At 46.8% G+C, this 17,692-nt stretch overlaps 1 protein-coding gene across 14 annotated transcripts in view; it reads right to left on the minus strand.

Annotated features, from left to right (window-relative positions):
* The window catches only part of Znf532 (zinc finger protein 532), a 105,006-nt gene that overhangs the window by 51,467 nt on the left and 35,847 nt on the right, over positions 1–17,692 (minus strand). For 9 of the 14 annotated variants that reach the window (XM_076912548.1, XM_034518669.2, XM_034518667.3 and 6 more), the window contains one exon: positions 10,706–13,056. In XM_076912548.1, coding sequence (XP_076768663.1) covers positions 10,706–13,042 — 2,337 coding nt within the window. In that variant the 5' untranslated portion in view covers positions 13,043–13,056. Of the gene's footprint in view, positions 1–10,705; positions 13,057–15,923; positions 15,945–15,974; positions 16,048–16,963; positions 17,047–17,692 lie in introns of those variants that run through there. The other 5 variants (XM_076912549.1, XM_076912539.1, XM_076912540.1 and 2 more) reach the window with 4 other exon arrangements.

A 17,692-nucleotide genomic window follows, 5' to 3' on the forward strand; every position in this document is an offset into this window, starting at 1 on the left:
GCTGGGAGGGTGTGGACACTGACCACAGTGGAGGCATGGGGATCTTACCTACAGCTTATACAGGTGCACACACATCGGTGTGCAGACCCCACACTCACGCCTGCGTCTCTCTCTTGGTTACTGTTGCAGGCCTCGCCTCCATTCCATTTTGCATTCCATTCAGAAGCACTCTCCTTGATGTGTGCACACTACCCGCGTTTCTGAACTCTCAGACACTGTTTACTTAACTATTCGGCCTCAGGTTGCACAACTGTCCTTGTTGCAGAGGGGAAGTGGGCTTCCTCAGCACCAGAGGGGAGATTCCACTAGCTCTTCTGGGATGCTCTGAATACACGACACAGTGCACATTCTCGGGGCTTAAGGGATACACTGAGCAGGAGAGCATGTGGATTCTCTGTGGTTTAACAGAATCTGACTTTCCCTTCCTTTTTGTTTAAAGTCAAAGAAATTTTTCCTTAATTGGCACAAACTGAGGCTGCTTGTCAACTCAGTAGGAGAACCAGCAGTTTAGCTCAGCAGTGCGTGGCCTGTAAGAGAAGAAATCAGAAGAAATACATGTGTGGATTTATGTCTCTGAAAATCAGGCTTACTGTCCTCAGAACATGCATAAAGTCTGTGATGCTGGCGCAAAGCAGCTAATTTCTCCTCTGGGGGGAGCCTCATTTGCTCAGGGAATGTTTGTTTGTTTGTTTTTAACCAATCTTACTTGTCAACAGTAAAGCAGCACTAGAAAACTAGAAAAGGTGGCTGAAAACGTCACAGTCCCCCTGAGCCTGGTGGGCTAGCAGCCAGGAGCCAGATACTGAGCGCAGACTGGAGGAGGGGGCAAGGCCTGATGTCCCTTAAGAGGGTGCACTGTGGGGCTCAGCACTCGCTTTGCATAAGTGAGAAATTACCTGAGTAACAAGGAAAACAATTCTTTGTTTCAATTTGTTTTTTTAGGGAGAAATACAGCCAGGGAAAAGTAACAGGGGAAGGGTCAGAAAGTCTAGAGATGACCGCACAGAGCATCCCCTCACAGGTAAACTTAGAGCTCAGGCCTACATACAACACACAGGATGCAGAAGCCAGAAGGCTGCAGCTCAGGGGACCAGATGCAAAGTCATCACTGCTGCCTTTAATACAGTTCCACACTCGGCATCTACAGTAAAATCATGTTCTGCATGGTCGTAGTAAAGCAGAGCAGTTTCTTTCCTGGGTTCAGTTTCACAGTTAACTCAGAGAGAAAGCGCTTTATTTCCAGATCTCATTTAAATGGGAGCAACACAAAGCTTGTATCACACACACTGATTATATATGTATCTCCTTTGATCCCAGAACTAGTGAGCAGCTGTTCCCAAATCACTGCCACAGTCGAAATTCCTAGCAAGAGCTGCCTCAATGAGGTAATTCACAGACGGACACATGGCAGACACACATACTTAGATGACTACTTCGAGAGAATACAAGTTCCTTAGTAGTTAGCAACACTATCATGTAAACTGATACAAGACAAAATTAGCAGTTTGGAGAGCAGTGCCAAAAAGTCTTCATCTGAAAGCCAGTGGCTCACATCTGTAATCCCTGCATTTGGGCAAGAGAATCATTAGTTCAAGATCAGCCTGGATAACAGCAAGAGTCTGTCTAAAATAATAAAGCCCAAAGATTGTGGGTACAACTTCACAGTGATGCACCTGCTTAGTGAGGCTAAGGCTTTGGCTGACTCTGCAACATGGGGCTGGGGGGGGGCGCAGAAAGGAAGAGTAGAGGCAAGGACACTTAATCTTCTGAAAATGATGGGGGAAGGATGCTCTAGGACTTCTAGAAGAAAGTGCTTTTGAACAGTTTATCTAGAAATGAGAACAGGGCAGAGACAGCTCAGAAGAATTTAATATATAGCATATGGCCAGATTTAGGGGCCAGAAAGGAGACTGGAGATAGCTGAGTAGTTCAAAGTTCACACTGCTCATCCTGAGGACCAGATCCCATCACACATATTGGGCAGCTCACAAATGACTATACCTCCAGCTCCATGGGATCTGGCCTGCTACACCTGCCTGCACACACGCAAACACATGCAAACACACACAAACACACACACAGAGGCACACACAGGCACACACATGCAGAGAGTTAAAAATAAAATTACCCTTTTTATAATATTTCTCTGTGTGTGTGCACATGTATAGGTATAAGAATATGGACACGCATGTGTCATAGCATCCATGTGGAGATCTGAAAACAATTTGCAGGTTTGGTTCTCTCCTTCCGTAAGCAGGTTCCAGGGATTGAACTCAGGTCCTCAAGCTTGGTGTGGTAGGTACACTTATTACTGAGCCATCTCACCAGCTCCAAAAAATAAAATATATTTTTTAGTTGCTTAGCGGGACTGGCGAGGTGACCCAACAGTCTAAAAAGGCACTGGCTGCTCTTGTAGAGGATCCAACACTCAAGCTGACTTACATTGCAGCCATTAATAACTCCAGTTCCAGGGATCCTATGCTCTCACCTCCATGGGCACCATGCATGCACATGCTGCAGACACCATACACATAATAATATAATTTTAAATATTAAAAAGAAACTTAACTGCCCATAAGGTTCTTGAGACTGAAACAAGTTACCAGCCTCTAAAAGAGAGGACCAAGAAGATATGCCTTTTGTATCTGCTGCACTCCTGGGGCCAATGCCAAAACAAGCCCAAGGCTGCACTCTGGGATCCTTGGGTCCCCAACCGTAAAGTCAAGTCTTACGTCCCAGGAAAGTGACAAAATGAAGGAGAGGCAATGAGCTGGCAAAGAAGGGCACTGCCCAGCTCTGCCACAAGTTGGACATTTGTTTTTCCAGTTGCAAAATAAAAAAGTATCCAAAGAGCCTGTTAGAGTCTGATTTTATAGTAATGTGAAACCTATGGAAACCTGCTTTACAACTAAGAACTTATTTAAAACTAAATGCATACACATGTGCATTTATAACAGAGGTTGTCATGAGGCATCTTCCTCAACCCCTTTCCCAGCTTCTTCCTAAGACAGGGTCTTTCACTGGGACTTGGGGCTCACTGATAGGACAAGACTGGTCAGTCAGCCCCGGAGTCCTCTTGCTGGACTCCACCTTCCCGGCACTGGGACTGGGCTGCCATATTAGGCAGCCTGCACTTGGCTAAATTTCGTCATGTTTCACTAAGAGGTGAAGCATGACATTCCAGTGAATCTTAGCATCAACTTTTAAACCTGCAGACATCAGCTCTTGAACACTGAAACTGCAGGACTGCTTCTCTGGCCTCTCCATGCACTCACTGCCTTGCTCAAGGTGCCCAAAGCAGATATTATCCATCATGCAGTGAAAAGGAAGCCCCAAATTGCAGCCTGTGTTGTCAGTACATGTGAGTGCAAGAATGTGCCCAAAAGTGCGTGTGAGCACAAATGTGTATCTTGAGTGTGTGTTTGAGTGCATGTGTGACTATGTGCCCGTCTGCCCCTAGCTCTGTCTTCATTACACTGCTCCGTCCCATGCTGCAGGGAGGAGACGATCCTCTCCTCCTTTCCCTTGGTTGCAGAACCCACCCAAGCATATGCTGAGAATCCCGGACCACATCATCTGTCACATATGATAAATCCCATGACTCAGACGCAGGCATGAGCAGTGTAAGGCAAGAAAGCCTACATATGTCCTCTACGGCAAGCCAGATCTTTCCAGAGACTACCAAGCATGACTGAGCATGGTACTGGCTCCTGAAAAAGAGGTGTTCTACTGCTCTGAGGTAATTGGATGTTTCCTATAGGTCATTCATAAAACATGGGAAGGACAACAGAGCCTGGCAAATGTCACGGCCACAGTCTCCAAAGGCTGAATGCTGTGAGTGGCCGACACAGTTACAGCAAAATTCTCAAGGAGAAGCCTCGCTAGGCTCAGAGATGCACAGGGAAACAAAGATCCCTTCTAAAAATATGACACAGGAGGAAGGGGGGAGAGTGAGGAGAGGGAAGGGGAGAGGGATGGGGAGCGGGAGAAGGGGAGGGGGAGGGGGAGAGGGGGAAAGGGGGAAGAGGGAGAAGGAGGAGAAGGGGAGAGGGAGGGAGGGAGGGAGGGAGGGAGGGAGGGAGGGAGGGACTGACAGAGGGAAGGAGAAAGGTTAAAAAGGGCACCTGTGGCTAGGGGTACAGCACCTGGGAGGGAGACTGCCAGGAAGGAAGCTCTGGTTCCATCCCCAACACTGCAGAGAATGAAAATGAGGGAGCCAGGCTGAGTTACATGAAATGGCTGAGAGCTGAGGAGAAAAGCTGAGGGCCGATCACCAGACATGAGAAGGAAATGAAGAAGCTGCCTACCTGAAAGATGGGGATGAGGGGAAAGAACCTGACACTGGGTGGAGAATGGCCAGTCAAAGAGAAATCCCTGAATAAATGGAAGAAGGAACTATCTGCCATGAGGAAGTGGGGCAGGAAGAACGAAGGACAGGGCAAATAAAAACTCAACAGAAAGATGTCCAGGGAAAGCCACAGTGAATGTATTTCTTTACATGTTGATCAAAAAACAATTGATTTAAAAAAGAGCCCCAATAGGAACCTAATTCCAGGAGCTTGGGTAGAGCACATCTCTCCTTAAAGACAGGACAAGGTGCCTGGAACACGCTTAATACCAGCACTAAGTGGGTGGATGGATCCCTGTGAGTTTGATGCCAACCTCTTCTACATAGCAAGTTCCAGGATAGCCAGAGCTATACAATAGAGGGACCCTGATTCAAAAAAAAGGGCGGGGGGGGGGGGGACATGAGAGATGGCTCAGAGGTCCTGAGCCTGAGTTCAATTCCCAGCAACCAAATGGTGGTTCACAACCACCTGTAATAGGATCCCATACTCTCTTTTGGTGTGTCTGAAGACAGCTACAGTGTATTCATATAAATAAAATAAATCTTTTTTAAAAAGTAAAAACAAGACAAATCATAGGTGTGAAATTGTAGCTCAGGGAAGCAAAGGGTCCCAGGTTCAAAGCCAGCCTGAACTACACAGCAACAGCTTGTCTTAAGCCAACAAACAAAGCAATGGAAAGTGGAGAATAATTTCCTCTTCCAGAAAAGGGGAGCCCAAGTGTCCTTTCCTGTCCTCTCACTGGGAACAGTTGGACACCAAGGTGTTAAGACAGAAAACATTCAAGCTCAGAAAAGAGGACAAGAAGCCAGGCTGGCCAGAGACCGGGGACAAAGGCAAAGGGCAGGCTGCAAGCATCCACATCCGCTTTTATCTCAGATGGAGCTGAGAAGTCCAGAGATGCAGAAATGAAGACAGACATCCCCACCCCACCCCAGGAAAGCTGCAACAGGATCAAGGCAGAGACCTAGCTGAGTACCAGGATCCCAGAAATACTGAGGCCACCAGCCATGCCAAATTCCACCTCCTGAAACTGTAATAAGTCCCAAAGACCCTGCCCAGATAGAGTCAAGGAGGGAAGCAGGGGAACTGAAAATGAGCCCTTCACCAGCCCATTCCAGTGAGAATGGCAAGTGCCTGAAGAAATATCCAAGCCCAGAAGATTTCACTGGAGAACCTACTAAAACATTTAAAGAAACACTAACTCCAATCCTACTCACTCTTATGTGGAACACAGGGGAAGAAGAGACACTTCTCTCTTCACTCTACAAAGCTCTACCCCAGATAAGGACAAGGAGACAAGCCTACATGAATGCAGATGCAGGAGGGTCTCAGTAAAGCAGTACTCACAGTACAGTCAAAGGGTCACGCAGCCTGACCGGGTGTAACTCTCTAGACTATGGCAATTCCCATACCTGGGAAATCAGTGGCTGAACCCCCAAACTCTGAAACGAATTAAGTTCAAGAGAATTGTGGGATACACAATAAATAAACAACATTGGTTTCTCTTTAGATTATCAATGGACTTATGCACAGCAAAATTATAATTGTTTTAAAATAATAAATTTCAGGTGGAGATTCAGGCTATCATATCTTGAGCTCTGTGCTTCATCCCCAGTATACATGAACAACTCACTAATTGATATTCAATCAAGCAACCAAAATCTATCAAAACATGAACAGAACATACATGTTGGAAAACAGAAGCCAATTGGAGAGCTGAGTATGTGGAGCCAGGCTATGTCTGAGGACTAAGACTCAGCACATACAGATGGCAACTCTCCCTTCAAAGTACTTCACACCTTTAACATAATTTCTATCACGGGGCTGGCACGGTTTCCTTGTAGGAATTCCTACTCCTTGTGGGAGGCGAGTGAGTAGGAATGAGTGGAAGCAACCCTGGGGAAGAACCATCTATGCTGCTGAGGATACTATGTATCATGAGCTTCAAGCCTCAGTGTCTAGAGAGAGGGACAGACACACAGACCAGTAGACACCCCACAAACATGCTAGTGACAACATGACAAAGGTGCACACCATTCCCAGAAGGAAAGACAGCCTTTTCAGCAAGGGATGCTAGAGAAAGTGGTCGTGCACTGGCTAAAAAATGAGCGGCCAGGTCTGCCCATTACAAAAGTTCAAAACGGATCACAGGCACGAATGTGAAGACACAAAACTAAAGACCTGGCATGTGACGCATGTTTTTAACCCTCACATTCAAAAGGCAGAGGCAGGTGCATCTCTGTGAGTTCAAGATGGTCTACATAGCAAATTCTAGGACAGGCAGGAGTATGTACGAAGACCCTGACTCAAAACTAAAAACAAAATACAAGGTAGAGGGGCCTGGAGAGATGGACCAGAGGTTAAGAGCACTCGTCGCTCTTGCAGAGGACCTGGGTTCAATCCCTAGCATCGCAGGGCACCAGGCATGTATAGGGTACAGAAAGCACTCCTACACAGAAAACAAATAAATGTCTAAGAGTATTTTAAACAGTACGGTGGAGTGCAATAAAGGGAATCAGCAGACATCAACTCCTTGATGACACACACAAGCACACATGTGCATGAACACATGTACAGATGCACATGAGCACACACGTTTCTTAAAAATACTTAACTTGAATGTGCTCTGTCTGCATGTATGAGCAACACATGCATGCAGTACCCAGAGAGATCACAAGAGGGCAACAGACGCCCTGGAACTAGAGTTATAGACAGTTGTGAAGCCCATGTGGGTGAGAAGCAAGCCAGGGTCCTAGCATGGGCAGCAAGTGCTCTGTGCTAATGTGACTCTCCAGCCAACATTTTTGTAATAAAACAAAACCCTGAACTATGGTACAAACCATATGATTACAGTACTATACAGCAATAAAACAGAACAAACTACAGAGGGGTCTAAACTAGTTGTGATTGGCTCAGAATATTCTGATGTAGGAAAGTAAATTCTCACTCCTAATCTCCCTGTGCTGGCAGCAATCTCTTCAGTGCTGGGCAGTCAGCTACAAAACCACGCAGTCCCAAAGGTGAACAACTAACATTTCAGTATGCTGTGCTTCAAAGCTAGGATATTTGTGCTTGGCTTGGACATTTTGTTTCTCTTTTTTTTTAATAATTTTGTTAATTTTATTTTATATGTGTTGGTGTGAGGATGTCAGATCCCCTAGAACTAGAGTTACAAACAGTTGTGAGTTGCTATGTGGTTGCTGGGAACTGAACCCAGGTCCTCTGGAAGAGCAGCCAGTGCTCTTCACAGCTGAGCCATCTCTCCAGCTCCAATCTTGGGCATTTTCTTTTACTGTCAACTAATGATGGGTTTACTGAGAACATAACATCATCTACCATAAGTCAGCATCTGTACTGATCCAGGCATCAGATGCGTTTCCAGGGAACTGTACTGAGTGAAAAAAAAGCCAATCCACTTACACACTGCACGGTGCTTTATCTTCACATCCATAAACTGGCAAATATACAGAAATGCAAACAGGTAGCAGTGACCAGGCATTAAGACACAGCAGGGTGGCAACAGGAGCTATTCTCACAAGGGTGAAATCACTGTGTACCTGACCATGTTGATCTCAATGTTTTGGCTGTGATATTATTTCGTGTTTCTATGGACTGTCATCATTGGGGATACTAAATGAAGGGTTTTGCATAGAACGTCTCATATTTCTTACATGAACATACAATTATCTCAAAATAAAAAATAGGATCCTGCTACCATACTGCCCGCTTCTCCAGGCCCAGCTATAACAAACTGAGAGGTACCACCCACAGTAAGGCACCAGCTGCTCCTGGGGCCCCAGGGACACGATTAAACCTTCAGAATCTAACAGAGACAGCAGAATCACTTCAGAAACCTATAGAGGATTACTCTAAAACTAACATGCAGACAGGAGACCTGACACTGGGACCCAGGTAGGGGAAGCCAAGAGCCGAAAGCACAGGCTTTCATGGCACTGGAACCTGCTACAGAGAGCATGCTCAGGCATGAAGACAAGGGAGCTTCTACAGCTGGGAAGTAATCCTGTTTCTCAACTCACCAATGAGTAACCAAGAAGGTGGAGGTTAATGGGAAAAGGGAAAATAAAAGTAGGTTTTAAATCCTTGGACACAGCAGAAAACAAGAATCAGGCTTGGCAAAGCCTTTGGTATTACAGGTACCCTAATTCAACCTCCAAATTTTCTAAGAAAAAAAATCAAGTATCACTCTCAGAAAGGATACTGTTTTGACAGATAGGAATTTCCTGAACTGACACTGGCTAGAATCCATGTGGTCGGCAGGCTCAACAATGGATAAAAACTAGGCTCCCTTCTCAAATACTGCAGCCCTGCCCACCTGCTGCTTTGGAAGCTGTCAGTGGTGGAGGGCCACCCAAGCTCCCGCTACATTTTGAAGCTATATTGCTTTTCCTGCTGCAGAAAAGTCTCAAAGTGGCTCAAAAGAGAGCCAGAAGGAAGAGTCTTTCCACAAAGAGCTAGCACAGGTCCAAGCTGAGGAGCAGAATCGGGCATCTCTCCTGGAGCAGGTGAGCCAGCTATCTGTGCACAACCGACACTGTATGTGAGGTCCTTCTGGACCATGGTTGCAAGGAGAGACAAGGAAATGAGTGCCAGAGGAGAAAGTCACCCAGGGCGCTGCTAGGACACCAGCCCTGAAGAGTGGGCTCCACAGCCAGCACAAGCTTACTCAGCAAACAGCTCTTGAGGGATCTGGGTGGGTGACTTGGGCCCAAGTAGAGAAAGGGCGTATATGTTTTACTTAATGTACATCTGCCATGATTCATTCCTTTGGATTCCAGATAATCAGGTTTTACTTGTCCCAGCAAAATACTATTAAAAAATAAATAAACAAAGACCAAGTAACAGGAGACACTCATCTCTCCCCCAGGGGAGAGCTTCACCACTTGGCCCTAGCAAGTGTCAATCCTGAGCATTGTTACCTGAGAACAAAAGCTGGGAAACACAGGGCACTACTCTACTCAAGTCCTACCAGGTCCCAAAGAAGCGGCACAGCTGAGGGCAGCTGAACTCACAGTCCACAACCGCGGCAGAGGGCAGCCGAACTCAACAGTCCACAACCCCGGCAGAGCAGTCTGGGCTCTGCAGGAGCCAGCCCACCACCCACACTGTCCACTGACAGGGCAGTACAAACAACTCAGGAAATGGCTTTGGGGCTTTGCTTTTCATGATGAGGTGGAAGCCTGCCATTGAGACATGCTCAGACAGCCAGAGCTGGCATGGTAACTCCTCCTCTTCCTGGATACTTCAAACACCCAAACCTGCAAAAAACGTGCTCAAAACTCTACTTCAACTGTCAGAAAACACAAGGAAAACAACAAAAACAAAAAAAGCAAAACAAGAGAACAGGTATTATCTTTCCTTCCCCAAACTCAAAGTCCTACACATGGTTTAAGTCAGTAGCTGACCTCGAAAAACTACAGTGTCAGGCTTCTGACCACAATGCAAAGCTCCTAGATGACAAATACTGGGGGGGTGGGGGGGAGACACACAAAGGGAAGCTTGCCTACTACTGGGTTTCGTGCCATCAAGGCTGAGACCCTCAGTCAGGGGTCCATCCTAGGCCCCCTCCCTTTTGAGCCACACAAGCTTTTTCACCCAACACAATGTATATTGTGTGTATATGTGTACACACGCACACACCACACCACGTTCTCTCTAGTTGGGAATATCTCACTCAGCATGTTAGGAATGCTTGTTATGCGTGCCGTGTATTAGCCAAATGTTGCTTCATGGAGAAAGACATTTGAGAGAGATAATGAATTGGTGTAAATTATAAGATGTCTTTTACCAACAGCAACCTGTACTTCACCTCGAAAAGTCACAGACACAAAAGTTTACTGAGCCTGATGGTTTGCAATTTGTAGTTAAAATCACCATGACCATTACTGAACACACTTTTGAACCACAGTCTCTAAGTAGAGTGCCTTTAAGTAGTACCCAGCAGATGTTTAAGTCATTTCACTGCTATAAATACCAGCAATTGTCAAAAATCCAAAACTAAAAGACTCAGATACTGTGCCAGTGTAATCCAAGCTAAACACTTCGTATAATGAGAGGACACTAAATTTACTGCTAAGTCTCAGACTTCCAATGCCTGAGCAATTACCTAACATAATACAACCAAAGCACATGCTTTTCTATCTGGCTACGGAACCACCCTTGTACTTCAGCACTGCACCTCTACTATGAAAACCATCTTTTGCCTTTCCTGTGCTTACACACACACACACACACACACACACACACACACACACACACACACACACACACGGCATCTGATGGAGCGCTTGTGGCTACAGACTCGTCATCGAAACACCGAAATGTAAATGATACTCTACTTGTCCACACGTGTCTGCAGCCTGCTGGAAATGTGTAGCCAGGGCCGTCTCATCCTGGAAGACTTCATTACACTCCAAACACTTGAGACTGTGTCTACAGAGCTTGGAGGGGTCTTCCTCTAGGGGCATGGCTGGGGTGATGGGTGTACTTGGAGGAGCTGAAATAACTGCCCCAGCTATGCCAGGCTGGACTTTTGTGACAGTGTGTGTGGCAGCTCCCACAGAGCTCTGCAGAGTGGAAGCCGCAGCATTGCTGGACGGAGAGACTGTCATCTGGTCGGCTGGGACTGGCTTTAGGATTAAGTGGGAGCACTGCATTACCACGCCTTTCTCCTTATGCCCTCGAGCATGAGAAAGCAGGCTGCATTTGTTGTAAAAAACAAGGTTCTTTGTACAGTGGTTGCACGTCACTTCGATGCGCACACTACGCCTGTCATAGTGCTGGCTCAGGCTCTTTTCCAGGGCGAAGGCGTCCCCACACTCCAAGCACTTATAGCCACGCATCGGTAACGTGATCCCTGCATTGGCGGGAGGACTGAGGTTCGGGATGTAAACAGGGACTGGGTTGACGCTGCTCAGCACCTTGTTGAAAGCTTCCACCACAGAACTCTGCAAGGAGGACACCACCTGGACTCGAGACACCTTCTTAGGTGGTTGCGAGGCCGCTGCATTGATTATTGCCTGCTTTATTTGTTGCTGAGGTTTGGTGAGCACTTGGCGGAGTTCAGAGGTGGCCTGGGCACCCTGAGGCAGAAGGTTAAGGTTGGCAAGGTGCACAGTCTTTGGCACGAGTTTGGCATTGGCCAGGCTGGATGCTGGCACCACAACGGTTTGCTGCTGGATGGCATTGGCAGCTTTGATGATGGCGCTGCTGGCGCTCTGAACAGAGGCAGCGGAGATGACTGTGGCTTTCACCGTTGTGTTGTTAGCGAGCTTCAGATTGATGACTTGAGACCCTGCTGTCTTGACAGCAGACACGGGAAGAAAAGCTGTAGCCACGGGCTTGATGGTGACCTGTTTGGGGGTCAGCTCTGCAGAGGAAACTGCACTGGTAACCATAGCTGTCTGCAGAGGTGCCCTAGGGGGTGAGGAAAGGACCGCGGCTGATGCTGAAGATGACAGAAGTGACGTCACAGACGCCATCACGGACGCTGCCTGCTCCGAAGGCTTCTTCCCAGAGTCCAGGTCCACTTCTGGCAGTACTCTGGTCACTGTCCTCTTGATCTCCCCAGAAGATGTCTTGATGGTCTTGATGCGGACTTTGGGGATTGCTGGGGTAGACCCCACAGGAGAGGATGGGGATCCTTTGCTGCTATTCTCACTGGATATGCTCCTGGGACTATCTGATGGCTTCAGGGAGGCCTTCTTGGTGCCATCAATAAGATTCTGAGATTCAGGAGACTTGTCAGCAGCTTTGGGACTGTCGTTCACTTCTTTTGGTAATGGAGACGCTTCCCTGGAGTTGGCCACAGGTTCTTTGCAGGAGTCAGAAGCAGCCTTTTTAGCACTGAGTGCCGCGATGGCGGCTATGCACGACGAGAGCTTGGAGGACGACTTTGTTTTGGAAGATGTGGCAGTAGCCATGCCGGAGTCGTTCTTCTCGGAGCTCGGCTTCCCATCAAGGACCCTGTTCTCAAGCATCTTCTCAGAGTTCTCCTTCAACTTATCCTCTGCTTTTCTGACCTTAAATGGCTCGTAAACACTCAGGGTTATGGAATTGCTTTCTGCTTCTCTCTTGACTTTGTTTTTATCCACGTGGCCTGATGTAGACACTCCAGTCTTGCTGGTGTTTTCTCCTCCAAGTGCCTTCAGTTTGTCGAAGTCCTGCTGGGGAGCTGAGCCCGTCAGCACATTCGATCTGAAACCAGCCCGAGCCTCCTCCTTGTCAGGTGGGTCGTCCACCTCTATTTTCTCATCATCCTCAAACTCCTCAGCGCTGGAGATGGGGCTGAACTGGCTGAATGCTGGGTCCTTAAGAGTCACCTCTGTGGCAGGTGCGTCTCCTTTTAAGGACTTGGCTCCATCCTTACCATAGCTGTCAAGAGAGGATGCTGAGAGAAACCCGTTATGCAAACCATTGCCTGTGGGATTGTGGCCATCTTTTTCCACTCCCTCGGAGGAGTCGATGTTGCGAACATTCTTCACAATCACACTGACGCCAACATCTGAGGATGATGGCGTGTGAGAGTCGTCATCCACGTGAGCATTCTGCTTAATGTGGCTTTCGTGGTCATCGTGTCCAGACTCAATTGCTGCTTTAGGATCAACCATATCTGGTATGTCAAATGCTGCCAAGAGGTCATCAAAGTCTGGGGTCTTCATATCCCCCATGGTCATGAATCTGATCAGTTCTGTTAGAGGAAGGAAAAAGAATTCCAGCAATTAGCACTGACAATGAAGTCAGCCCTACTGTGGTGTTCACACTAAACACTTAGCACTGATAATGATGCCAGCCCTCCTGTATCATTCACACTAGCTGATTAACACTAACAATAACATCAGCCCCTACAGAAGCATCGACAAAGCTACTTCTCCAAATATTTTCATCTTGACAATATTTAACTCCAGTAGCACAAGCTGATAATTTCAGTTACCATCGGATTTGGGGTGCTACCCTAACAGATCACTACAGTAAAAATAACCACAGATTTCAAAATCCACCCACAGAAGAATGGATTGGCTATACTAAGGTCATCTGAGACTTTTTTCTTGTTGACCCCTAAGGAAGCAATCCCATCCATTTTTAATTCTGGCTCTCCCTGCAGAGTTGAAAAAGAATCAGCCAAGTGTGGGGCGCACGCCTTTAATCCCAGCACTAAGGAGGCAGAGGCAGGAGGGTCTCTGAGTTTGGGGCTAGCCTGGTCTGCAGAGTGAGTTCCAGGACAGCCAGGGAAAAAACAAAGAAACCCTGTCTCAAAAGAGGAAGGGAAGGAAGGAAGGAAAGAAGAAAAGGAGTAAAGAAGGGAGAGAGGGAAGGAAGGACAGAGGGAGAGAAGGAGGGAGAGAGGAAAGGAAGACTGACTGACACTCTGGGGTAGGACAGAGTTTTAAGAAAATAAAGTAAGCAAAGCCATTACCAGAAATGAAAGTTAGGCAAGACCACTCAGTACTGGAGTCTTTCTTCAGAAAACCCCGCAGCCCACTGGCAGAGAGTAAAGGCAGTGGGGACAAGGGAGGCACCCTCGGCACCTGTATGGCTCCACCTGGCTGTCATTTTCTGGTGTGGTCCCTGTGTATCCTCCCACTCCCATCCCGAGGACAGACAATGTGTCATCCTCTTCACACCATAAATGCTAGAGAATGAACAAGGCCCACAGCAGGGTCACTCACAGAGAAGATCTGTACCAGAGCGAGTCTGGGCTCAGCTCTGCCACTCACCAGCTCTGACCCCCAGGAAGTAAGGAAATAGCAGATTTTAGTTTGGACTTGGTGCATCCTTCAGCAGTGAAGGCAAACAGCCAAGAAGAAAAGGAAAAACAGAAGGGAGAAGGCCAAGGCGGGAAGAGAGGAGGCTGACTGGGAACCTTGCCACTGTCAGTCGCTTGCCCAGAGGACTCGTAGGTAGACAGCCCTGGACTATCCTCTCTTCAGAACTCCCTGTGCTGATCATCTTTGACTTCCACATTTTGTTCAACTATTTAATATTTCTCTTACAATCTGTAAAAGCTCATGCATTCCTGATGAGAACAGACATCCAGGATGCCGTACAAGCCTCACAAGCAGAAAAGACTCAATATATTACCACTCGGGACAGATGTAAATCCGCTAAGACTTTGGGGAAATCTTCTGTTGAGGTTGAGACAAATATAAGTTCAACAGGTGCAGAAACACAAACCATCCGAGTTACATGCACAGCTGGGACAGCAGTGGTGGCTTTTTTCCTGGTGGTCTCCTTACCTTGTGGCAAACTGTGGTCACTATTTCTACTGCTGGACCAGACAAGAGATGACATAGTGTCAAACCTCTTCCAACCTGAAAGGCTGCACCCAAGAAATAAGACACAATCCCAAAGTGAGCTGACATTAAAGGGTCTCTAAGAAATCATCCACGGGGCCAAGTCTGTGTTTGTGCCTTTCTTTTTATAACTGGTATTGAGCACTAAACTGTAAAATGGAGGGACTGAGAAACAATCTACCACCTATTGCAGTCACATAAAAGAATCCATCCACTTCAAAACAGCACCAGAATGTCCCCACCTCTACCCCCAAGCATCACCTCTATCCCCAAGCATCACCTCTATCCCCAAGCATCACCTCTATCCCCAAGCTGCAAACCAAACGCCCACAATAAAGCCGTACTGCTGAAAGGCTCTGTGGCTAGCGCTAAGAACCAGGCAGCTCCATGCTGTACCTCTTTTTTGAAAGCTCAGTATGTGGAATCAGGATGGGGTGCGGTTCCATGGTAGCATGCTATGCTTGATTCCAGAATCATACATAAACCAGCTCCTTCACCCAGCACCACAGGTGAAAGGCAGATCTTTGAAAGATCCAAAAGCTGAGACCTAGGTTCAGGAAGCTCCAGTATCAGTTGGCCCTAAGAACTCCAGGCTTTCCTCATAGGAACACCAGATGTGTGTCTCACCTGCTCTTAATGATGACATAATCAAAAGATGACATAATCACAATTACATACAATCAGTTCAGAAACAACTGGAAATAATTCAAATACTCACTGGATGGCAGACCAAGGATAGAAAAATCACAAGAAACAAAAGGTCACCACAGATGCCAAACCTGTGCATCTGGCTCAGAAGCGCTGCTGGCAGGTGTTCTTAGCCATGTCACTCCCTGCCTCACACACTCCACAGGTCTAGACCGTCTAGTCATTGGCAGCGTGTCGTCCCCCCTGTCCCCATGCTCTCCTGCATGCTTGACTCAAGCAAGGCTAAATTCGGACAACTTAGAAAGACCTGTGTGGTCAGCCTGTAGCACTCTTCCCTGAAGTGCAGAGAAGTCCAGTCTCACTGGAGCAGAGCCACACCCAGCTCCCTGGCCCCTACTCTAGCTACTGTATAGTTCACCCTCTCTTCTTGGGAACAGCACGGGAACCCAAGGAAAACCAGTGTGTGGGACATTTCTCGGATTTAAAGGTGAGTTAGCAACGGTTCACCTTCAGGAAGCCTGACTCTAAGCTAAAAACCTAAAAACGCAAAGCAAAGCAGTACAATTGGCAGCGGATCACCCCTGAAACCCGAGAGCCCTGTGGCTAGCGGACTCACCACTCCGGGTTGTATAATTCATGTAATAAATACCACTCTGTAACATCACACCTCTTTTCTGGTTGACAGAAATGTTTTTCATCCCCACAATCACTTGTCCTGTTACCATGACCTTTCCTGCACTCTGGAAGACAAAAGCAAGAGGCCTGCTCAGAGGAGAAATTACTTGTTTCTCTGACTACAAAGAGGGAGTCTACCGCAGATTCCTTCACTTTCCACCCCATTCCTTAGCATTACCAGCTTAGAAATACATTCTTTTGCTTAAAATTATTTTTTTAAAATCTCAACTTTTTTAACTATTACATTTGTCTATGTGTGTGTGTATATGTGTGTGCCTATACACTCACGTGCATGTGAGTGAGTGAGTGAGTGAGTGAGTGAGTGAGACATAGTGTTTACGGCATCAGAAGACAACTTTAGGGAATCAGTTCTCTCCTTCCACCATGCATCCTGGGAATCAAACTCATGTTGTCAGGTTAGGCGGGGGCCTTTGCTTACCCTCAACAGCTCTTGTTCTTTTAAAAGTTAATACAGAAGAGGCTGAGGACACAGCTCAAGGTTAAAAGCACTGGCTGCCCTTCTAGAGGACTCAGGTTCAATTCCCAGCACTTAAATTGTAGCTCAAAACTAACTATAACTTTAGTTCCAAGGATCTGACATCCTCACACAGACATACATGCAGGCCAAACTCCTAAATGTACATTAAAAAATTAATATTTTTATTACAGGAGCTGAAGAAATGGCCTGGGTTAGGAGCACTTGCTGCTCTTGCAGAGAACACTGAAATTTTGGTTCTGGGTACGCACGTAGTTGCTCGGTTTCAAGGGATCCTACATCCTCTTCTGTCCTCTACAGACGCCAGGCATGCACACAGTACACATACATACACACAGGCAAAACATAAAATTGGACATAAAATTTCCAAATCTAAAATAAAAAGTTTGAATTCCCATAGAGCTGTATCACTTTAGCTTCTGGCTCTCAGCGGTTTGAGTTCTCAAACAATGCGCTAATTATAATGCTTTGCATTCCACTTTTACCTTATGAAACGTATCTTCCTTAAAAAGACCAATGATCGTCTACAGAGTGAGTTCCAGGACAGCCAGGGCTATACAGAGAAACCCTGTCTCGAAAAACCAAAAAAAAAAAAAAAAAAAAAAAAAGACCAATGATCAGACTGGACATGGAGGTCCACCTTTAATCCCAGCACTCAGGAGGCAGAGGCATGTGGGTTATCTGTGAGCTTCAGGCCAGCCTGGTCTACATAGTGAGTTGCAAGGTTTCAAATTTACCTAATTCCTCCCCAAACAGAGCGGTGCACCTGCATTCTGTATGTCCTTCCCTTCTCCCCCTCCGCCATGAGAAAACTTCAGTTCTCCCTCCACTACCAACTTCTTTTCACTGGAAGATTTTCAGAGATAACCACATGGCATATGTCTTCAACCAAAAGAAGAAAGACACATCTTTTGTTCTCTTGCTTCTATTTGACTTCAATCCCAATAGTTAATCTGGGGAGAGTATCTTCCACCCCCAATACCAAGTCAGTGCAGTTCAACATCTGCTTCCCCCACCATCTGGGGAAGCACATGGTACCAGCTGCCCAGGCAGTGTGCTCTCTTCCTTAGTCACAATATTCCTGATTTAAACCTAACAGACATAATCCTCACATTGCTTCTGGAAACACACGCCCCGGGGCTGCCACTGAAGCCATCAGTTCACCACGACCTAGGGAAACACAGGCATACACCCATTTCAGGCCCTTCCCTGTG

The sequence above is a fragment of the Arvicanthis niloticus genome, chromosome 14 (assembly GCF_011762505.2).
Source record: "Arvicanthis niloticus isolate mArvNil1 chromosome 14, mArvNil1.pat.X, whole genome shotgun sequence".
NCBI lineage: Eukaryota > Metazoa > Chordata > Mammalia > Rodentia > Muridae > Arvicanthis > Arvicanthis niloticus.